Source organism: Poromitra crassiceps (genome assembly GCF_964638095.1).
Source record: "Poromitra crassiceps genome assembly, chromosome: 1".
NCBI lineage: Eukaryota > Metazoa > Chordata > Actinopteri > Beryciformes > Melamphaidae > Poromitra > Poromitra crassiceps.
In genome coordinates, this window is record NC_139623.1 from 1,886,840 (window position 1) to 1,910,950 (window position 24,111).

General features: G+C 44.1%; 1 protein-coding gene across 2 annotated transcripts in view; it reads right to left on the bottom strand.

Moving 5' to 3' along the window:
• Nucleotides 1–24,111, bottom strand: part of bckdhb (branched chain keto acid dehydrogenase E1 subunit beta) — a 216,970-nt gene that overhangs the window by 165,737 nt on the left and 27,122 nt on the right. For both annotated transcript variants that reach the window (XM_083633578.1, XM_083633579.1), the window contains exons 4-5: nucleotides 17,777–17,910; nucleotides 14,574–14,729 (exon numbers count right to left, since the gene is read on the bottom strand). In XM_083633578.1, coding sequence (XP_083489704.1) covers nucleotides 14,574–14,729; nucleotides 17,777–17,910 — 290 coding nt within the window. The remainder of the gene's footprint in view (nucleotides 1–14,573; nucleotides 14,730–17,776; nucleotides 17,911–24,111) is intronic.

Genomic DNA, 24,111 nt, shown 5'->3' on the forward strand with positions numbered 1-24,111 from the left:
GGTTTGAACACTTGCATCACCAAATGTTGGAGAAACTTTAGCTGTTGTGACCTCATTTGACAGTGTATCGATTGTGTTTTTGCATTGGGAAAACTCCCCCTGTAGGTGAGTCATGGCATCTGATATTGGCTTAAGGGCAGCCTGAAAATCCTTTACTAGCTCTTCATGGTGCTCCTTTATCCTCCAGCCAAGGGCTGCATTAAACTGTGTTCTCATATAGTCCAGCTGATCATCCATATGTTTGATCCCTTCCTTTTGTTTTTCATTACACAAATCTGTCAGTGCTTTTATTACTTGTTCAGTATGAGTGGTTATTTCCTTTGTCATTTTTTTCAGGTTATCCTGTAGCACCTGCTGGTGTTGATTTTGGTCCAATACAATTTTGTGCAGCTGCTGTTGAATGCCAGAGCTAGAACCATTTTCCTTCATGATTGAAGTTGCAGGCTGAGGTCCTCCATTTTGATTGACATTCACAGCACTTGGTAGAAGAGCATACTCAGTCCCAGTCAGTTCCATGTCCTCCACAGAGTATGTAGTGTGCACCAACTGGTCAGCGACTGGATTTGAAGGTTGAGCCATCCCTCTTTCCATTCCACACCACACCACAAATTCAGAATTAGCAGCCATTTTGTTTTCCTTTGTTCCAGCAATAAAAAGTATCTTGGCTTGGGTTTTTCCTCTTTCTTCAATTCAATGTTACTTTAGTTTTTTGTGTCCCATCTGGGGTGCCACTTATTATGTGACGGTTTGACTTTGACTTATCCTTCCTTCTTTTTTCTGTATTATTTTGTTAGGGGTGCCAGCCAGGTCTCTCTCCTAGCATTAAGAGTTAAGTCAGGGTTGTGTCATTCAGTCTTACCAAACCTCACAAAGGTGCACACAAAACAACATGTACACCCTGCACATTGAATGAACAAAGTTCAACCCAGCAAGAACAAATGCATTAAAGGCAAACATTAAATGCAAACACAGAAACACTCAAATAATTTCAGACCACACCCAACAAACTCAGTTTCAGTATATATATTGTGCAAGAAATAGTTTCAGGGAAAAGTTCATTTCCAGTCCATATCCCTCAGTTCACCCAGGTAATCCAGTCCAGGATTTACACCCGACAAATCCAGTCAGTTCAATGGTTCATAGTACCACAAAAAGTAATCCATTCCATTTACAGGTTTTCTTTTCACAGGTTATGTGCTCCCAGCAAAAAAGCCCTGGTGAAACAAGGAAATTACATTCAGCGCAATTCAATTCAGTTCAGCTTATTAATACAACCCAAAACAAAGCAAAGAATCCACAAAACCCGGTCAAGTAAGAATAGCTTTTCTCACTTACAGTCTGTCAGTCAGTCCAATATGCAGTCCGCGAATCCTGAACGGGTTTTGCTGCTGCGGGTGGGTGAGTGACGCTGGCTTCAGTGGCTTGGGTAAACAGCGAGAGAGCTGAAAGGAGAGCATCCGAGCAGAGAGGCAATGGAGCGATCTGGGAGAAAACAAGAGTTTGTTGAAGGCACGGAGGACGGCTTCAGTGGCAGGTGGATAAACAGTGTGACCAGCTTTACTTTAAACAGCCTTACTTTTTGTTTGATGTCCCATCTGAGCGTGCTGCTCCGGCGGCGACGCACCTCTCGCTTTTTCCTCCTTCCTCCTCTCAGAAGAAAAACTGAATGAACTTATGCGGAAGGGAGTTGAATAATGGCGCGAACGGGAACGAATCCGTAAGTAGATGGGTGTATCCGGGGGTGTGTCTGTATCGTTGTGAAACGTATGGTCCGGGGACAAGTCTAGGTTGTCACAAAACTGTAATACTGAAGGTGTTGCAACATGTTACAGGTGCTGTGTTAGTGACTGTGGAGCTTCCAACATGTTTCTCCTGTATTCAGTTCAGTCCTTTATGTTCAATTTTCAATAAAAAAGTGCTCTGAGAACGCATTATATGGCCTTTGTATTTATGGGGTCGGAGGTGGGCCGCGAAAATTTTTGAGACATAAAAGTGGGCCCTGAGTTGGAAAAGGTTGGGAACCACTGGTATACTATATATATATGTATGTTAAAAATGTCATGCTTCTTTGAAAAAGTGCACAATTGTTATAAGCGCATTTGAACATTAGACCTGGGGTGGTGGCCATCTTGAATTTGAGGTGAAATCTGACTTCCCTCCACATCTGAAAATAAACCGTATGGGATTCACTCACTATGAGAGAAATTTCATGCTTCTTTGAAAAAGTTATTTTTTTTTTATAAGCACATTTTGTACATTAGACTCGGGGAAATGGTGGCCATCTTGGATTTGAGCTCAAATCTGACTTCCCTCTACATCTGACAATAAACCTTATAGTATTCACTCACTATGTGACAAATGTAATGCTTCTTTGAAAAAGTGCAAATTTTTTATAAGCACATTGGTGCATTAGACTGAGGAAAATGGTGGCCATCTTGGATTTTAGCTCAAATCTGACTTCCCTCCACATCTGAAAATAAACCTTATGGTATTCACTGCCTATGTGAGAAATTCCGTGCTTCTTTGAAAAATCTATTGTGCTTATCCGCTCTACTATATAAGCTCTGCCATTGGCTCCGGCCATTTCAGTCGGAGCGAAGGGAAGTCCCTTTCCGCTCCAAAATATTGATTTCATTCCAACATTGATATTTTCAACAAATGTGTGCGGATGGCACATGGATTGGAATTAGGGCTGGGCGATATATCGAATATACTCGATGTATCGCGGCTTGTGCCACGTGAGATGTAGAAATGACTATATCGCGAACATTCGAGTATAATTGTCACGCATTGCTTAGAACTTAAGCCGCCGGCATGACTCGCTTCACGTTTCCTCTTGTCAGCTCTCAAGGGAGAGCTCTGTCACACTCAGGAAGGGAGGGGGAATCACATGGATACGTCAAACGCGTCAAACCGCATCAGACACACCCATCCTTAACCTATGTGCGATTCGAAATCACGCGTCCGCACCTATGGTCCGCACCAACCCAAGCAGGCGCAGCTAGCGAAACATGGCCGCCTCCAGTGTAGCTGTTGACAGTTTCAAATTATAACAAAACAAGGTTTCTGAGATTAGGGGAAAGTCTGAGCTGGCGTTACGCTAAACCAAACGTGGGGAGGAGCCAGCAGATTTGTTTGGTGTTAACGTTAGCTGATGTGGTGGGGGCTAAAGGTCTCATTATGCTTTCCGCATCAGCGAGGAACGCGAGTGTCCGCGCGGAAAAGTGACGTCAAATCAGCAGACACGCCCCTCCGCAAGGCTCCGTGCGGACGGTTTTCGACCGGCCGTGCGCACGCCGAATTTTGTAACTACGCGGACGCGGACGGGCGGACAAAGTGGAGTTTTCAAGACTCGCGCTCAATTCCGCCTGCAGAAACCCACAGAGTATACAAGCTCCACACATTTCCTCGTCGGATTCCGTGTCTCTCATTTCCGTGCGGCCGGCCAAAGCGTCAAGCATAATCCAGGCTTAACGGGGCTAACGTTAGCTAGCTGGTTGTGGCTACCTAGTTCACCAGGCAGCGCTCCACAAGCTTATTGTGACCAAAATCCCCGCATTTAAAGCACTTCATACTCCCAGAGCTGGCGTAAACCATAGAGAACCTCATGCATTACTCAAAATGAAACGTCCAGGGTTTGTGTCTCGTGTCTCCAAAAGCAACTAACGCTAACGTTACATGCAAGCTAACGTAGCTAGCTGCAGGGCAGTCATGATCTATAAGGAAAACGAATGCGCACATATGTTGCCGTCATGCCAATGAGAGTCTAAATGTAATTTTTTATGTTTTATCTGCAGACTAAGCAGCTAGGCTTTCGGTTCTATAAAAGCCATTATTTTTTGTATTGACTATTGAGTGATACACTTTACTAAAACAATCATATTATATCAGAATAGTGATGTCAGATTTGCTTAGGTCAGAGCTATGGAATATTAAATCATCCATCTTTGCTCACTATCTGCCCTTTCTTTCTTCAAGTTCAAGTTCAAGTTCAAGTTTATTCATATGTCCCAGAAGGGCACTTTGGGTTGCAGCAGAGCAAAAACAAAACAGTCATAAAATCACACAAGACTCGAAATAAAAACATGAAAACAAAGTGCAGACACAAATAGACCATAAAACCATAAAAACCATAAAAGACCATAAAACCATAAAAGCAAAATGGAGACACAAATAGACCACGACATAGTGCAAAGTAAGTTCAGTTCAAAAGTGCCAGTGTAGTTTAAAGTGCATTAGAGGCTGATAACTGCCAATGCGATAAGTGCAAATGCAAGGCAGTCTGAGAAGGAGACTTAGCCACACAGCGCCACATATTACAGAAAATAAATGCTACAATATAACTATTGTTCTTCTTTTTTAAATGGTCATGGTAAATGGTCTGCATTTATATAGCGCTTTTATCCAAAGCGCTTTACAATCAGTAGATAGTCTACATTCACCCATTCATACACCGGTGGCAGCCGCCACGCAGGGTGCCTACACAGCAGAGGAGGTTTTTCCAGTGAGGCATAGGAGGATGGTCCTCCTCTATTAGATTGGGGATTTTATATAAAAAAAATATATATTAAAAAAAAATATTTTTTATTTTTATTTTTATATTTTTCATTTTTCATATTTTTTTTTATAATAAAATATCAATCAAATGTGTTTTTTCTTATGTGCAGACGCTCATTTTTTCATTCATTATATAGCTCCATGCAGACGAGTCACTCTGGCCCTGGTCCCAGCATGGGGGAGGGGATTAAAAAACACCCGCCCTGTGGGCTTGATTTATTTGGTAATTTATCTAATTAAAAAATAAGATTGGTTGAAAAAGACTTGCAATTCACAGAAAACAGTGAGAGTGATGTGTTTTCCAACGAATCAGATTGAGGAGGAGGGGAGCTCTCCCTTAGCCCGTGAAACCAGGTGAAACCCTAATTGGTTGTTGTTTGATTGATAGATTGCTTGACATTGATTGACATTCTGTATTGTCCAATGCTGAATACGTCTGAAAATCGGCAACGTTGTTCCACTGGCTGGTCTGTGGTCACGCTGAATCAAGGAGGTGAAATCCACTGCTTGACCTGACAGGAAGGATTTACTGAGACAGTAGCAGCATATCATATTTCCCTCTTATTTTTATTTACTTTGTTATCAATCAGTAAGTGTTCACAAGCCAGACAGTCGTTGATATTGGATTACCACCAAAACGAGTTTCGAGTTGCGGGGAGACGAGCTGCGCGATACGGGCTTTTTGCAATGTCAGAAAACTGGAATATTTGCAACGTCTCGACTGCAGCGTTTCCCCTACAGACAGCACGGATATTCAAGTAAGTCAATTGATTTCAAGTTATCCGAACCTTCTATTAAATTCGGCGTGGAAATGGTTCACCGAGCAGCGCTATTTTTGTCGTATTGAAGTTTCATCCTGTAATTTCTTATACTAAAACCCGCGAACTTTAGATTCACACATTTTTTAACTGAATTTGGCCTGTAAATCGATAGCTGACAGCGGGCTCAATTTTAAAGCTTGAGTGGTGATCTTTATATCATATGAAAGTAGAAGAAATAAGGAATCGATTGGGATGAAGCATGTCAACCTAGGATGTCGGGAAGGGGGGGTAAATAACGCTCCAAAGTTGATAACTAAATGAGTAGTGCAGCACTGTTCACAGGAAGACACACTCTCGTTCCAGATGCAAGTAAGTGTAATTTAACGCTATTTGACAACAGTTTCGGCCATAGACTTTGTCAAGTATCATACAAACAGTGCAAGACAGCCATTATAAAGACAGGTTAGCTGATTGAATGGACAACACCTGTCTTGTGAAAGCACACCTGAGTGTGAGACATCATAGGATGAATCAAAACATTGATGTCACAGGTAGGCTGTATACCATAATATATCATGAATCTATGTGAATAAATAGATTTATATAAATAGTAATCACAGCCTAATGCAGTGGTTCTCAAACTTTTTCTGTCAGGCCCCACTTTGGAGGAAGAAAATCTTTCGGGCCCCACCGCCCCAACAAAATTGAAACAAAACGGTCCAAGTTTAACTTTTATTGACATAATGACCATTCATTTCTATATTCTGGCTGTTTTGCCCTGCACATCTTTTCAAAAACAATAACTACAAAGTGCAACCTCTACAAAACAAAATCAATTCAAATATCTTAATTGTGAGTTCAAGTCACTATCACTGTATTAAGGGCTGCAATGAGCCTGTTTTCCACTGCAAATCGTTTCAAAACAATAATAAGGTGCAACCTGCAGAAAATAATAAGTGCAGACATTTGTGAGGACTCAAGTTTTATCAGTATTAGTGGCTGCAATGAGCCTGTTTTCCACTGCAAATCTTTTCAAATGAATAATAAAGTGCAACCTGTGCAGAAAATAATAATAATAATTGTGAGGACTCAAGTTTTCTCAGTATTAGTGGCTGCAAAAAGCCACACAGTTCTCCCAATTCAGCCCGTGTTGTGTCAGGTAACTGTCCAGAAGCATAGCTCTTCAGCTGTTGCTCTGCTTGTAACGTACTTGCAAAAGAGCAAATCCTCACTCAGTGACTCCGACGTGACAAAGCGAACATAGGCGATAAGCAAGCAGTCTTTATTGCTGTCCGTAGCCTCGTCCGGCGAAACGTGTGTCTGTCAGTTTTTCCGTGAGTTGTTCCTCGAGATCATTTGAAATGTCACATATACGTTTTGCAACTGTGTCATTGGACAGCAGGATAGTCTTCAATTTTGCAGCGCTGGTCTCATCCAGCATAGTTGACACCATATGGATAGCTGCTGGGAGTATGAGCTCCTCAGCGATGGTGTGCGGCTTCTTGCACTGTGCAATTCTGTATGCGACCTTGTATGACGCTAGTTGTGCTTTGCTGTTCACTGATGCCACTTTTACAAAGCGATTTTCCTGCTTGCGGTATTCACCGAGTTTCCTCTGAAATAACCCGAGTGGCTTATTGACGAAAGTGGGGTGTGTTGTCTCCAAGTGTCTTTTTAATTTGTTAGGCTTCATGCTGTCCGCTGCCAGAGTTTTCAGACAGAGAACACAGACTGGTCTCTCCTCGTCTCCTACCGCATTGACTGTGAATCCCAGAGCAAGATAGGCGTCATCATATTTTCGTCTCGGTTGTTTTAGTTGACTGCCGCCCTCCGACTCCTTGTTTGTCCCAGCCAAATGTCTCTTCATTGTACACACTAATCTAAACTAAACAGCCTCCAGTCTGTCTGATGAATGAACGTGTCACTACGGAAGCGCGGGGTTTGTTTATTTCCTCACGGGGAAAAGAAGTCCGACCTAAAAATGGCTAAAACATTGGTTCCGCGGATTTCACCCGCGCCCCATCTGTAATACCACTGCGCCCCACAAGTGGGGCGCGCCCCACACTTTAAGATACACTGGCCTAATGCATAGAGATAAATCCTGAAACCTTCTCGCAACAGTTCTAGCCTAAGCCAGTGGTTTTCAAAGTGGGGTCCCCAGCAAAAAGGGGGGATAATCTATTTTCACTATAATTCCATGCCATCCATAAGTAACACAATCTAAGATAGTGTAGAAGTGAGTAACTAGGCTAATTATAACCATAACAGCACAAATAATTGACAAAAATCTCGAAATAAATATACAGTATTTACTCTGAGAAATGAAATAATGAGAAAAGGAACAATTATTGATGGTTAAAACTGAATAATGACATCACAACAGTCTAATCCTAATGCTAATTTAAAATGAGATTTGGGCGTTTTGGGCAAAAACTGCTTGTGGGTGAGAGTATCAGCAGCAGAGCACACGTCATATTTTCCCTGGGACTGCCTCAGGTGCCAGGTGCTGTTCCGTCCTGTAGTCCTCTCACTGGGTGCTAATGCAATGCTCCTCACTGGGTGGAAAGCTAAGAGGCTTGACAGCATGGGAAACATGGCAAATACACACACACACATGCGCGCGCGCACACGTGAAAAAAAAAAGCCCAAATTTTTTTCGGCGGCGACCTTAGGTCGCCGCACTAGCTTCCTCCCCTGGTTCCAAGCTCACCAGCCACCACTGCTACACAGTACACACCATCGGGAGCAAGGAGGGTTAAGTGTCTTGCCCAAGGACACAGCGACAGCAGCTGGGAGGGAGCGGGGATCGAGCCGCCAACCCTTGCGTCATTGGCCGACCCGCTCTACCTCCTGAGCTAAAGCCGCCCCGTTTTTTTTTTTTACCCCAGGTGTGCATAAAATACAGGTTAAGAACTTATGGAAAAGTCATGGAAATCCATTGGTCAAAATGTGTACGAACCCTGAAGGGTTAAATTGAGCATTTATGAGAGATTTCAAAAATATCGAGATATATATCGTGTATCGCGATATAGCCGAAAAACATCGCGATATTCTTTAGAGGCCATATCGCCCAGCCCTAATTGGAATAGTTAAAAGAACAAGGATTCGGCAAATCATTCATATCCTGGGTAAAGCTTATATATGCTAGTCCAACATGTTCAGTAATAACCAATGGCGACAAGTCAACTAGATTTTCACTACTTCGCTCAGTCCAGCAAGGTTGCCCTCTCTCGCCGGCCCTCTTCGCCGTTGCAGTTGAACCCCTAGCCCTAAAAATACGTAGTCACCCAAGCCTTGCCGGCCTGGAGGTTGGTGGTACTGAAACGCGTATTAGTTTGTATGCCAACGATATAATATTATATCTACATAACTCAGAAAAATCGATCCCCCCTCTCCTAGAACTAGTCACCTCCTTTAGTAAACTCTCTGGATACACAATTAACTGGACAAAGAGTGACTTCATGCCTCTTTCTGATGTTTTCACTCTCGGCTTTCTGGAAAACCTCCCATTCAAATTGGCAAAGGACCACCTCACTTATCTTGGTTTGACCATACCCAGAGACCCGGAACTAATAGTTAAGTTGAATTTTGATGACTTTATTCTAAGACTTAAACAATGTATAGAAAACTGGAAAATCTTGCCTCTGTCTATGATTGTCGCATAAATTAAATTAAGATGGTCTCACTTCCCCGGTTCCTCTATTTGTGTCAGAACCTCCCCATTTTTCAGTGGCTTTTTTTACAAAACTGGACTCCATAATTATGTCTTACATCTGGAACTATAAGAATCATAGAATTTCAAAAATCAATTTGCAAAAACCCAAGTCTGAAGGAGGCCTGGCCTTACCAGTGTTTAGGCACTATTACTGGGCTGCTAATGTTAGAGCTCTAATGTTTTGGCTTCAAGGAACGCCTAGTAATCTGACTTCTGGGGCCCCCCTGTGGTTAAAAATGGAGGCCAGCTCTGTTGGCAACTCCTCACTGCCAGCTATATTGTTTGCTAAGGTAGAGAACCCTGGGACCTTAGAAAGTTCAAGCTTTGTTGTGAAAAACTATGTTAGAATCCTAAACCAAATTAGGAATGTTTTAAATCTACCAGACGTTTCTGTTCACATGCCAATCTGTTTCAGTCACTCTTTTCTGCCCCCATGGTCAGACAGAAACTACCATGCTTGGAGTGAGAGGGGTCTAGTTTCCATCAAAGACTTGTACATGGACGACCATTTTGCATCCTTTGATCTACTGAAGAGGAAGTTTGAACTGCCTGGCACGAACTGGCTCAGATTTCTGTAACTTAGAAATGATGTTAGATCCAGGATTCGCACCTTTGAAGTGCTCCCAAATGAACATGCTTTCTTTGATGTATTGCTGAGCCCTCCTCACTCCAAACGTCTAATTTCTAGATTTGTATGTGTGTTTGATAATTGCACTACAGCCTCGACTGAGAGGATTAGAGAAGCGTGGCAGGGCGAACTTGGCATTGAGCTGTCTGACATTATATGGGATAGGAGTCTGTCTATGATACAACTCTGTTCAGTTAATAGTAGACACCAATTGATTCAATTTAAAGTCACTCACCGTTTCCACTATTCTAACCATAAGTTGCACAGGATTTATCCATCTGTCTCACCACTGTGTAACAGGTGTCATGTATCCGAGGGCACTTTGTCTCATGCTTTCTGGTTTTGTCCTTTACTGACTGGATTCTGGACCAAGGTATTTAACTGGTATTCCAAGGCCTACATGATAGCCCTTCAGCCGGAGGCAGAGCTCGCCATCCTCGGCTGCTCGGAGTCCTCATTGGACTTCCCCACAGCTGTGCAACAAGCTCTGGCACAGGGGACAATTGTTGCCAAGAAACTAATTTTGCAGGAATGGAAGTCCCCCTCTCCACCCTCATTTCAGCAGTGGCTGGCGGATATGATTTCTGTTAGACGGATGGAGAGACTCAGGTTCCTGAGGACCAACTCACTTGGAAAACTTTTTGTTGTTTGGGACCCATTTCTGGCCTACCTCGATGTGGTCAGGGACGGCGGGTAATTCGCCTGACTGACCTCCCTTGGATCCCCCTATGCAGGATCCTATTCACAATATTCATTTATTTTTATTTTTCTATTTTTACAACCACAATCACCATGTTGTAGCATTGGAGTGTGTGTGTACGCGTGTTTTTGTTGTCTGTTTTTGTTTTGTTTTTGTTTTTGTTTTGTTTCTGTCGGAGTTTGTTCGTTCTGGTATAAAGGAACAGAAAAGGAAAAAATTTAGGAGAAGAGAAATTTGCACCAAATAATCATGCAGCGCATCATGTCTCTGGAGATTGACCTTATTTTTCTTCTCCCTTATTTTTGTTTATTCTTTCACCTTCTGTCACTGTCCAGACCAATGTTGTGTCTGAGCTGCCATGCTCTTGTTTTTGTTTGTCAAAATCAGAAAAACCAAATAAAAATATTATAAAGAAAAAAAACAAAAACAAGGATTTGAATAAACAGAGATGCAGTTTGGCTCCTGAAATGCAAGTGTCAAAGAGCTGAAAACATGGCTAGTCCAACTAAACTGGTGCAGGCAACGCAATATGGAATGATGTCATTAAACAAAGACAAAGAAAAAAGACACAAAACCAACATATCAAAACTGCTACACAAAAAGCGGCTACAAAAACCCCTCAAAGTCTCAAACTCAACACCTTTCTGGCCCAATGAATTTTCTTGTTTGCCATGGTTATCGTACTTGTAGTGATTTTTTTTAATATCAAACTTAAAATTGGTATCAAAGTCCAAATTCTGGTATCATGACAAGACTAGGCCCAAGCTTGATCAAATGTGTAAAATGACATAGTGGAAACGTCAGTCAAACACAGCTGACTTGACTGTGCTGACAGTATGCACGGTGAAGGAAGAGAACATCCATTAGCCTGACCTTTGCTGAGAGACAGCCGGGGATGTTTATTGCTATCAGCTACAGCTATGGATACTCACAACGGATGAACTGCAGTTGTAAACCATACAGTCGTTTCCAGTCTGTTGCATAATAAGAAACCTTAACACTTTTTTCATGATGATGACTGTGTGTATATATGTTTGGAAGGAAAAGAGGAGGGGATGTTACATTTGACATAATTAACACAGCCTCGTTTACTTTGTGCATACGTATTAAATTCCAGCTTAATGACACACGCTTTCAGAGGAGTGCAGTGCATGTTGAACCCTTTGTAATCCCACCATGAGTCACACATTGACTTCAGAGTGCGAGAGCTTCATGTCTTGAAACATGGCAGATCACTCCACAGCTGTCAAGAAAAAGATACCAGATTCACACAAATTCTGGAAACAAGATGTCTTAGACTGGAAACATCTGGGACAATCTCACCACATGGCAGAATTTCCACTCGTTTTATCACTCCTCACTCTTGTAGTTGTCAAAGGATAATTCTGGTTAATTTCAATGGACAATTCTGGTTATTTTCAACCTGGGCCTTATTTTCATCGTTTCAACAGTCTGATCAAAATTTCATTAATTATTTCACATACGGTACTTCATAGATTGCAGGGAGAGCTGCTCTCCTATAAAATCGAATGGGGGCCAACAGTAACTCAAGCAGTTGAACCCAAAATGTATTGACGCAATTTATGATCAGAAAGAATCAACGTGATGGAGAAAGTAGGAAAATAAGGCCAAGGTTGAAAAGTCACAGAATTATCTTTTAATGTTGCTGCTGCTGTACAGTGTGGTTTTTGTGTCTCAGTAATGTCCTTCTCAACTCTCTAAATGTTCTTTAGAAAATGTCAAATAATTCCTTTCTTGCGTTAAGTTTGTCTGTTCTGTTGCCCAGTGAATTATAACAACCTGTGTGTCTGATATGTGCTTAATGTAAATAAGCCTGCCTTTGCATGGACACATGAAGGGAGGTGAGATGGGATGGGAGCAGGATGAAAAAAGGGGAAAGAAAGTTTCTGAGCCAATTTTAACTAAGATACCTCACATTCACACTCACACACCAACGGCATCTGCAGCCATGCAAAGCGCCAACTGCTCGTCGGGAGAAGTTAGGGGTCTTGCTCAAGGACACGCTACCGGGAGGAGCCAGCCTCGAACCGGGAACCTTCCGATTACCAGGCGACAGCCCTACCTCATGCTATTGCTGGCCCGCTAATGCCTAGGCAGTGTTCTGTGTAAACTACCTAGCTAACATTGATGCCTGGGCAGTGTTCTGTGTCAACTGCCTAGCTAACCTTGATGCCTGGGCAGTGTTCTGTGTAAACTGCCTAGCTAACCTTGATGCCTGGGCAGTGTTCTGTGTAAACTGCCTAGCTAACCTTGATGCCTGGGCAGTGTTCTGTGTCAACTGCCTAGCTAACCTTGATGCCTGGGCAGTGTTCTGTGTAAACTGCCTAGCTAACCTTGATGCCTGGGCAGTGTTCTGTGTAAACTGTCTAGCTGACCTGGATGGCTCGGCAGTGTTCTGTGTAAACTGCCTAGCTAACCTTGATGCCTGGGCTGGGCAGTGTTCTGTGTAAACTGTCTAGCTAATCTTGATGCCTGGGCAGTGTTCTGTGTAAACTGCCTAGCTAACCTTGATGCCTGGGCTGGGCAGTGGTCTGTGTAAACTGTCTAGCTGACCTTGATGGCTCGGCAGTGTTCTGTGTAAACTGCCTAGCTAACCTTGATGCCTGGGCAGTGTTCTGTGTAAACTGCCTAGCTAACCTTGATGCCTGGGCAGTGTTCTGTGTAAACTGCCTAGCTAATCTTGATGCCTGGGCAGTGTTCTGTGTAAACTGCCTAGCTAACCTTGATGCCTGGGCAGTGTTCTGTGTAAACTGCCTAGCTAACCTTGATGCCTGGGCAGTGTTCTGTGTAAACTGCCTAGCTAACCTTGATGCCTGGGCAGTGTTCTGTGTAAACTGCCTAGCTAATCTTGATGCCTGGGCAGTGTTCTGTGTAAACTGCCTAGCTAATCTTGATGCCTGGGCAGTGTTCTGTGTAAACTGCCTAGCTAACCTTGATGCCTGGGCAATGTTCTGTGTAAACTGCCTAGCTAACCTTGATGCCTGGGCAGTGTTCTGTGTAAACTGCCTAGCTAACCTTGATGCCTGGGCAGTGTTCTGTGTAAACTGCCTAGCTAACCTTGATGCCTGGGCAGTGTTCTGTGTAAACTGCCTAGCTAATCTTGATGCCTGGGCAGTGTTCTGTGTAAACTGCCTAGCTAACCTTGATGCCTGGGCAGTGTTCTGTGTAAACTGCCTAGCTAACCTTGATGCCTGGGCAGTGTTCTGTGTAAACTGCCTAGCTAACCTTGATGCCTGGGCAGTGTTCTGTGTAAACTGCCTAGCTAATCTTGATGCCTGGGCAGTGTTCTGTGTAAACTGCCTAGCTAATCTTGATGCCTGGGCAGTGTTCTGTGTAAACTGCCTAGCTAACCTTGATGCCTGGGCAGTGTTCTGTGTAAACTGCCTAGCTAACCTTGATGCCTGGGCAGTGTTCTGTGTAAACTGCCTAGCTAATCTTGATGCCTGGGCAGTGTTCTGTGTAAACTGCCTAGCTAACCTTGATGCCTGGGCAGTGTTCTGTGTAAACTGCCTAGCTAACCTTGATGCCTGGGCAGTGTTCTGTGGAAATTGCCTCACTAACCTTGATGCCTGGGCAGTGTTCTGTGGAAACTGCCTCACTAACCTTGATGCCTGGGCAGTGTTCTGTGTAAACTGCCTAGCTAATCTTGATGCCTGGGCAGTGTTCTGTGTAAACTGCCTAGCTAACCTTGATGCCTGGGCAGTGTTCTGTGTAAACTGCCTAGCTAACCTTGATGCCTGGGCAGTGTTCTGTGTAAACTGCCTAGCTAACCTTGATGCCTGGGCAGTGTTCTGTGTAAACTGCCTAGCTAATCTTGATGCCTGGGCAGTGTTCTGTGTAAACTGCCTAGCTAACCTTGATGCCTGGGCAGTGTTCTGTGTAAACTGCCTAGCTAACCTTGATGCCTGGGCAGTGTTCTGTGTAAACTGCCTAGCTAACCTTGATGCCTGGGCAGTGTTCTGTGTAAACTGCCTAGCTAACCTTGATGCCTGGGCAGTGTTCTGTGGAAACTGCCTCACTAACCTTGATGCCTGGGCAGTGTTCTGTGTAAACTGCCTCACTAACCTTGATGCCTGGGCAGTGTTCTGTGGAAACTGCCTCACTAACCTTGATGCCTGGGCAGTGTTCTGTGGAAACTGCGTCACTAACCTTGATGCCTGGGCAGTGTTCTGTGTAAACTGCCTCACTAACCTTGATGCCTGGGCAGTGGGCGAAGAAGGCCTCGGGACTTTGAGAGTGGTAAAGTGATCCATGGCCAACACACCCCCATGGAGCCCGGATGGTAAGGTTGCCACAGTCAAACAAGTTGCCAGAACGGTAGCGGTATTTGGCTGCTTCGTTGACAATCTGAAAAAAGAAGAAGATAATTGGGATTAATAATGAGGGATTTATAAAAAATCAAAGACAGTGTTTCCCACAGGATTGTGAGTATTTGTGGTGGGGGACCGCAGACCCCCTAGGGGGGTGCGGGGGCATGCCCCCCCCCACGATTTGTATTTAAACATTTTAAAGTAAAATGCATGAATTTGGTGTACTTTGAGAAAGCTTAAGAGCAAAATTAAAAGGCTAGATCTATGAAGAACATGTCATCATTACTGTGGTGTGGGTTTACAATGACAAACTAAATTTCTCCCTATAGGTCAGGGATACTCAACTTGCTTTGCCACTTTCGTGAAATGATAGAAGGCGAGGGGCCAGTTAATAAACAAACAATATACATTTTTCTGTAGCGGATTGTAGGTTTTTGGGGTGTCAGCCGGAGTTTACGCTGACAGTGTTGTGCACACCGGATAGTTAGTTAGGTTAAGTACATAAGTGCCTGGGTAGCGAGCAGATGGCGGTATTTGACAATTTAGCAGCTAAATCATAGATTATTGAAAGATATTCCATATTCCAGACTGAAATGCTATAACAGAAGTATTGGCCAGAATGACATGAACATTTATTGGACACTTATTCAGCGGATATCTTGCATGTTGCGTTCAGGTGCACTGTAAAAAAAAAATAAAAAAAAATTGGTCAACATCTTTTTGTGGCGGTCCAAATCCTTTTGTGGCGGCCCGCCACAAATTCCTTTATGTATGGGAAACACTGAAAGATAGCGCACTCAACTCCTTTAAGGCAGGCTGGATAAACTGGGTGCTGGATCCCTAAAACAAGTCTAATTAAAAAAAAAACGAAAAGGACAGCACTCCGAGTTCGCCACACTGATTCCTGTAGGGAAATTAGATTGTTGTAGCAAGATTCAAGATTCAGGATTTTTTATTGTCACTCCGTAGTACAAGTATCACATGTGACATTCTTGTGCTGTAGACTCCGTTACAACATAGTGCAAAATAACAGGACATATAGGTGCAAAATAACAGGGCATATAGATGCAGGAAAACAAGAGAAACAACAAGCAATAACAGTAAACTTTTTTTCCTTTTCTTTTCTAACATAGACACCTTTAAACATACGGTAATTAAACATTCTGTTTGCACAGGTGCAAATAACATAGGCATAATTTAACATATGTAATGGTAGCAGCTGCCGTACAGCTACTACATGATTGTTTATTTGTGTGTGTTAAGGAGTCTCGTGGCCTGCTGGAAGAAACTGTCCCTCAGGCGATTTGTTTGTGCTTTTGGGACCCTGTATCTCCTCCCTGAGGGTAAAGGGTTCATTATACTCGAGCAAGCTCCGTGGGGGTGGAGCTCCGCGAGTCTCCGCGAGTCACCGTGCGGACCTGGCGCTGGGGCAGATGCTATTATACTCAGAAGTGATCAGCCAAGTGATCAGCATGTATTGTACAATGGTAAATAGTGAGAACAGCCTGTGAAAAGTCGCAATGAAATGCTATTATGTGCAGTACTGAGTGCGCTTTCACTCTCAAATGACCGTACATCAGCACATGAATGAATCAGCAAACTTGTTTTTACTGAAAGCCGTTTTAGTTCTCAGCCCTGGTAGCCTACTCTGTGCTGCTTTTAATCTCTCTCAAATCATGCTCTCAACACATTTACTTGGTGAAATGACTAAAAACGAACAGTTGCAAATCAAAGTTTATAGCCTACCACATGGGTCAAGAAATGTGGGGAAAAAACAGCTCAGTGTTCAGGGCTCAGTGGCTTGAAAGCGGCCATGTTTGGAGAGAAGCCGTGCGGAGGTCGCGCTGTGAGAAACAAATCAGGCACACGGTGGGCGCCCAACGGAGGTAGCGAATAACGACGCCCAACAAATTTACGTCATTTGACGCACCCGGCCCTTGCTCCACCCCCGCGCCCTTCACGGCATGGTGAGCATAAAGCAGCCTTAACAGGGAGAACAGGCTGTTGTGGGGGTGGTTTGTGTCCTTGATGATCTGCAGTTCCTGCAGTTCTGGCAGCTCACATCCTGTTACGTGCTGGGCCGCGCACCTCACTCTTCTTGGCGCCCTGCGGTCCATGGTGATACAGTTCCCGTACCAGGTGGTGAAGCAGCCAGTCAGCAGGCTTTCAATGGTGCCTCTGTAGAAGTCCCTGAGGATTTTTGGCCTTAGCCAAAATTTCTTCAGGCGTCTGAGTCCGTGTAGTCGCTGTTGGGCCTTTTTGACAACAGTGGCGGTGTGGCTGGCCCATGTCGGGTCCTGGTGGATGTTGACTCCCAGGTACTTGAAGCTGTCCACCCTTTCCACCACTGTGCCATTGATGGTGATTGGGGGGTGTGCACCCCCCCCCCCCCCCCCTCCTGTAGTCTACAATGATCTCCTTGGTCTTGGAGACGTTTAGAGAGAGGTGGTTGTCCTGGCACCATTGTTCCAGGGCCTCCACCTCCTCTCTGTAGGCCGTCTCGTCGCTCCTGGAGATCAGCCCGGACAACCCGGATCCATAATGCCTCCGGCCTGGCTATCGCCAGCGGAGGCATAATAAAAGAAACCACAGATACAAGCAACAAAAGTTCAGAAACCAATTAAACAAAAATCTCGGTACACGCTACTCTAGCTTACTCAGCAGGAATTCCTTCAGACAGTTCTTAAAACCGCTCAGAGAATTCGCAGATTTAATTTCATTAGGGATCTTGTTCCACTCCTCCCCCCTGTTGATATTTTTCACTGTCATTTACAAGAAAGCAACAATAGAACAGAAAGTGTGCCCTACCTGGTCAAAAGCAGGAACAATAGAACAGAAAGTGTGCCCTACCTGGTCAAAAGAACAGAAAGTGTGCCCTACCTGGTCAAAAGCAGGAACAATAGAACAGAAAGTGTGCCCTACCTGGTCAAAAGCAGGAACAATAGAACAGAAAGTGTGCCCTACCTGGTCAATAGAACAGAGAGTGTGCCCTACCTGGTCAATAGAACAGAGAGTGTGCCCTACCTGGTCAATAGAACAGAGAGTGTGCCCTACCTGGTCAATAGAACAGAGAGTGTGCCCTACCTGGTCAAAAGCAGGGTAGATGTAGTCAGCAAACTGGATCTCTGCAATGGCTGTGGCACCAGCAACCGCTGCACCAATACCGAACCCCACAATCCCCTGCTCACATAAAGGAGTGTTGAAGACTCTGTCTTTACCTATGGAGAAAGTGCAGGAGATGGGAGAAATAAGAAACAAGGCCAGGTCGAAACCTGGCATAGCCCCGGTGCATGGTATCGTCACCCATTTTTTCCAAAGGTGGGTTGTATCATTTTAGATACCGTAGTTATTATCATGCTAATGCCTGTGCAAGTGGTCATTTTTCTGATCAGTTTGTTTTTAACACATTCAGTGCCAGCGACGCCATATGGCGTCATTAGAAATTTACCGTAGAGTGCCAGCGACGCCAAATGGCGTCAATAACTCGAATTTTTTTTTTTGACGGGGGGGTGTCGATCTATGCCTCTTACATCGCCTCTTACAATATTCAGAGGTATTGAATGGGTCTAACCTATTTTACAGAACCCTTAGGTGGCGACAGCGCTCTCCAGATGAGAGAACGTGGAGTGAAACACACAGAAGAAGTCATTGGGGGGAAGGAAATCGCATCGCATCCGTCCGTATGCAGCGGCTTCATTGAAGCAACGTTTAGCTGTGCCCCTGCAGCAGCCAATCTGCTATCACAATTGAGCACCTCGGTGTCCGCTGCAACAGCCTCCGTGTCCGCTGCAACACATGATCAGCCGTGGATTTGTTATTATTCTCAACTCGAAGCATGGGAGCTGGTACACGCGGCTGTAAAAAAGCAGGATCTAGCGGACTTTTTCAGTGCTGAGCACAGGCAGAGAAAACAGCAGAGCAGAGAGACACTCCTCCCACAACGGGGGGGGGGGAGGAGGAGGGGGGGAGGTGGGCACGCAGAGCCAAGTACACAACACAGACCCAGACAGCAGGACAGGGTTGGCAAACGCAAGCCAGAATATCCGATGCCCACCAGCAGCAAAAGATCAGCAAGAAGCTGCAACCAGCAGCGCATGCAGGCGCCAGCGCTGCTGGTTTCAGCTAAAAATATTATTCTTCCAAACAAAATTCCCTTGCCTTCACTGTTTTATTGAAGGAAATTATTTTTGAGGTGTGACTACATCAGAAAATTAGCTTCAGAGTCAGTGATGTGCTTGAAATGTTTAATTTCACAAAAGGCTCATTATCTCAGCTCATAGAAAAAAAGCTCTGTTTTTCGTTCAATCAAGCTATCTTCTCCGGCTCATAACTAAAGAACGGAAAATGGGATCAATAAACTTTTTTTTGCAGGTGATAGAAGAGAGTCTCATCGTTATTTGTGCGTGTTCAGTGTTTACATAGTAATTATTAAAGAAATTATATGACTGTTTTAAAATGCATTGCGGCCTATGTGGCACAGCAAGCAACCTTTTGCCCAAGGGCCGTGGCACTGAAAGTGTTAAGTAGTTATTTGACATATAAAAAGGGATGATTGACAGCTGTGGCAGCCAGTCTCAAGCCGTCATTGGCTGGACAGGCTCTTCACCTTATAGATCTATTTTACATAGAGAAGACACTGCTTGGTAAAACCATGGGTAAAACAAAAGGAAGACACTGCTTGATCAGTCTACCACACTGTATATCGATGGACCGCAATAAAAAGAACATTGTTTTGAGAAAGCTGCGCGAAGTTGGTTGGGGACTGAAGTAAGTTCAGAAAAGAATGTGTTTTATTAGTTACTCCAGCTACGTTTATTTTAATACACAATGGTTTTAATGGAAGCAGACTAGCATTAACCGTTTGTGTTAACCGGCTGTTTTGCCGGTTTTTGTCGGCTTAATATTACTATAACCTAACAACCGATAATGATAGCTGGAATAACAATAATAGACACATATTTTCAGAACTTACCAGGTTTTCCAACTACCTGCATATGCCAGGAAATGTGTTTTATAATGTTAACTCCCGGGTCTAACCATAACATGGGGCCTACACAAGTGTACACAACCACCAGCCATTAGCTAATCGCTAACGCGTAAGCGTTAGCTTATACAGACACTGGAGGTTTTATTTTTGGTATTAAAGCAATAAACGTTTTTATATAGATATCTCAGGGAAGTGCTTTGACTGTGGGGATGTTCGTTCTTCACAAGCTCCTCTCTTAGCTGTAAGGATATACAGAGAAGAGACCAGGCAGGCTGGCTAACGCACTGGGCTAACATTGGGTAAAACAGAAGGAAGACACTGCTTTATCTGTCTACCAGACTGTATATCGATGGACCGCAATAAAAAGGACATTGTTTTGAGAAAGGTGCACGAGGAAGTAACGTTGGTTGGGGACTGAAGTAGTAAGTTCAGAAAATATGTGTTTTAGTAGTTACTCCAGCTACGTTATCGGTTATTTTAATACATCAATGGTTTTAACGGTGCATTAGCCGGCTTAGCTTCATTCTTTAATGAAGAATAACAGACACATATTTTCAGAACTTACCAGGTTGTCCAACTGCCTGCGTATGCCAGGAAATGTGTTTTATAACGTTACAACTTCCGGGTATAAAATGAGCCTACACAATACCAGCCATTAGCTAATAGCTAATGGGTTAGCCTGTCGCAAACAGACACTAGAGGTTTTATTGGGGTGAACCACGAGGAGAGTATTTAGCCTATATATCTCTGGGAAGTGCTTTTACGGGATGTTAGCAAGCTCCTCTCCTCATAGCTGTTGTATAAGGATACAGAAGAGACAGGCAGCTGGATAACGTTAACGTTAGTTAGACAAACGACCCGACTGAGAGGCAGCAGCACTGGGCTGCCTAGTCAGTAAACCTAAGTTACAACGTAGCCAAAGGTTCAGTTCGATTTCACCTGTTAAACCAACATTTGTTACAAAATGAATTAAATCATAACGTTAACCAAATGCTACGGAAACATTAGCTAATCAACAGAGCTGCAAAGATCAGTTCATAGGATAATAATTTCCCCCTGTATAACGGTTTGTTACAGAGAGCACCTCGGAGTCTGGCTGCTAGGAGCAATCTCCGACAACGAAATTCAGATTTCCGTACAGGCGTCATTTTGATAAACTGATCTCAAAGTGGAAATCTACATGGTTACTTTTGGCGAGACAAAAAATATTACAACTTAAAATGCCATATTTACAGAGCTAGACTGTATATAAATACACAACGCACTGTGCGCAAATCTAGAAACAACAGCTCTACATAAGAAAGTTCAGAGGGGCGGGGAGTGGGGACCTCACAGAGGTTCTACTCAACGGAGCTACTGCGCAGAATCTGGTTCACTGATCTGGCAGGATTTCGGCTTCACTCAACCCTGCTAAGTGGAGATAGCCACCCTCAGTCCATATTATAATATGTCCATGCCACAGCCCCCTCCCGAATCCCTTTGTTTTGAGAGTGAACAGCGCATGTGCACAGATCCTCTGGCTGCAGCACTGGGGTGGCGGCGCCCTCTAGTGGCCGGCCGCCATGTGTGGAGCATTGAGCATTGTCGTGCGTAAAGTCGTGCATAATGTGTCCTGGCGACATAGGGCGAACATAGGGCCCCTGGTGCATTACCGCACCGGGGCCAAAAAGAAGATGAAGGAGACTGATAGAATGGTGTTTGTTATATCAACTTCAGTTAATGAGAGATGGTGATGAGATAAACTTTATTGTCACTACATGGTACAAGTATCACGAGCGAAATTCTGCTTGGTTCCCTCTCAGAGTCGGAGAGCAAAACCGGGACGCCATAGAACAGCGTCAGCAATTTGGATTGGACAAAGCATTTAAATGAAATAACTCAGAATTCACATTATTACTAATTTGAAGAGTAATAAAGGCACACTTCAATATTATACAATACAAATACATATGTTGTAAATGTACAGATTACCAGCAAAGACAACCCACCCTCGACACCAAGGAGGCTGCCATTACAGCACCGGTTTGGTTCGTGGGAGGGAAGGGGGGGGAGGTGCGAAAGCGGGGGGAAGTTGCTGAAGGCGGGGGGGGGGGCGGGGGGGGGGGGGGGGCGGGGGGGGGGGGGGGTTTGGGGGAGTGCGTGCGTGACCATCTGTGTTGGCCTATGAGTCCAGGGTCCATGAGTGTGTGTGTGTGTAGGTCTGAAACGCAGGTTGCAGTCGAGACTTCTGGAGAGTTTTGCTGCTAGTGTCCTTGACGGCTATAGCAGGTGGGGGGGGAGGCCAGATTAAATCAGTTGTTTTGGTTTTCCCCGGTGGGTGCAGCGATCAACAACATTCCTCACACGAGTCAGTCCAGGTCCTCAGTTTTAAACACTTCGGCGCAGCGGCAGTAATATCTCCCAGAAGTAATCAATTTTTACGATTCAGATCAGAAATCACAACAGTCCAAGTACTCACTGCCCCGCTCATCTCGTTTATCGTGACGTGCAGCCTAGGGTCAATGACTGCTGTCTTCCCGTATCCCGCGGCGGAGGTCCCAACGTTTTTTTTCGGATGATGGATTAAAAAAACGCAGCGAACAATTCAGACTCTGTGTGCAAAGACCTTTAATGTGGGAGTTAAAGTTGAGATCGGAATCAATAATAACGCCAAGATTTTTAACTTGATCCTTTGGCTTCAGGGATAGAGACTAAAGGCGTGCAGTGATTTTAAGCCTTTGTTCTTTGGGACCGAAGACAATCACCCCTGTTTTGTCTTTGTTTAGCTGGAGGAAATTCTGGCACATCCAGTCATTTATTTGGTCAATGCACTGGCACAATGAGTCTATGGGAGCATAGTCATCTGAGGAAAGAGTTATATACAGTTGGGTGTCGTCTGCGTAGTTATGGTAAGCTATTTAGTTTTTATGCATAATTAGGCCTAGAGGGAGCATATAAAGGTTGAATAGAACAGGCCCCATAATGGATCCTTGAGGCACCCCACATGTCATACTAGTTAGGTCAGATGTGTAATTGCCAATGGAAACGAAGTACTTCCTGTCTTGGAGATAGGACCTGAACCACTGGAGGACCGTACCCGATAGCCCAACCCAGTTTTCCAGCGTGTCCAATAATATTGAGTGATCCAATAGCACTAGAATCAAATTTTTGCCTGAGACTGAGTTCATTCTAATGTCATTCATGACTTTAGTAAGCACGGTTTCAGTGCTGTGATGGGGTGGAAGCCTGCTTGGAGTTTATCAAGGAGATTGTTTGAGGTTAGGAATCTATTGAGTTGTAGGTAAACAACCTTTTCAATTATTTTGCCTATAAAGGGGAGGTTAGATATTGGTCTGTAGTTACTAATTACCGATGTGTCAAGGCTACGCTTTTTTAGTGAGGGTTTAATAACTGCAGTTTTCAGGGACTCAGGAAAGGTGCCGGTCAGAAGGGAGCTATTAACTATTTGCAATAAGTCAGACGACAAGCAGTTATAAATGCTTGTGAATGTGAAAATAAATAACCTATGTGTGCGTACTTCGGTGAATGTCATCAAGGCTTTGAGTATTAACAAAGCTAGTAATACACAACAACAATAAGAAAAACTAAATTATAATAAGTGAACATCTGTCAAATTAAAATGTGTGAAATATAAAATACATGCCAATATTTTTTTTTAGCCTAATCTAGTTTGGTAATCTAAAATAGGGTTGGGGCGATGGAGGATGGAATCGTAGAAGAGCAGTGTGCGGCGCGCATTGCAGAAATGTCTGGTGCACCGCGGGGAAAGCAACGCATTTACTAGGGCTGACCCAGCTTCAATCATTGTCATGGACAGCAATCGACGGTTCGTGTTTTTTCTTCCCTCCTCTCCTGTCCCATTTCTCTTTCTCTCTCCATGTGCACAGCCGACTAACGTCAGGTGTAGCTTGGTGAGACAGTCTCTAGTTTTCTGGATGGGCAGGGTCCTTCAGGCCAACACTGTTTTCAACACAGTGAACTCGCACCGGCACTTGCCATGCGCACAAGCAGGCAGCAGCCACACACCATGATCTGAGGACCTGTTGTAAACATGAAATTAATGTACACTTCTTTCCAGTGTAGGAATTTAGCCAGGGGCATTAGGGCAAAAATGCCCCCAAGAAATCTCAGAATGCCCCTAAAAACCATGATCCAGGGGCAAAAATTGCCCCCAAGATTTCTATAATTTTATTTTCATTCAATTAATTTAATTTCCATCTCTAACACACACTCAACACCTGCAAGCTGGTTGCCAGATGATGAAGAACACACACAAACAGCACGCTGTTGTCCACACTACGCTTTAGCAACTTTATGCAGTAATTACTTTCTTTAAAGCGGGACTTACCCCCCCAGATTTCCTGCAAAACGGCACTCCACTCAATCCGAAAACCCCGCAGGCAAGATGGCCGCCCACACTCCCCTCCTTACC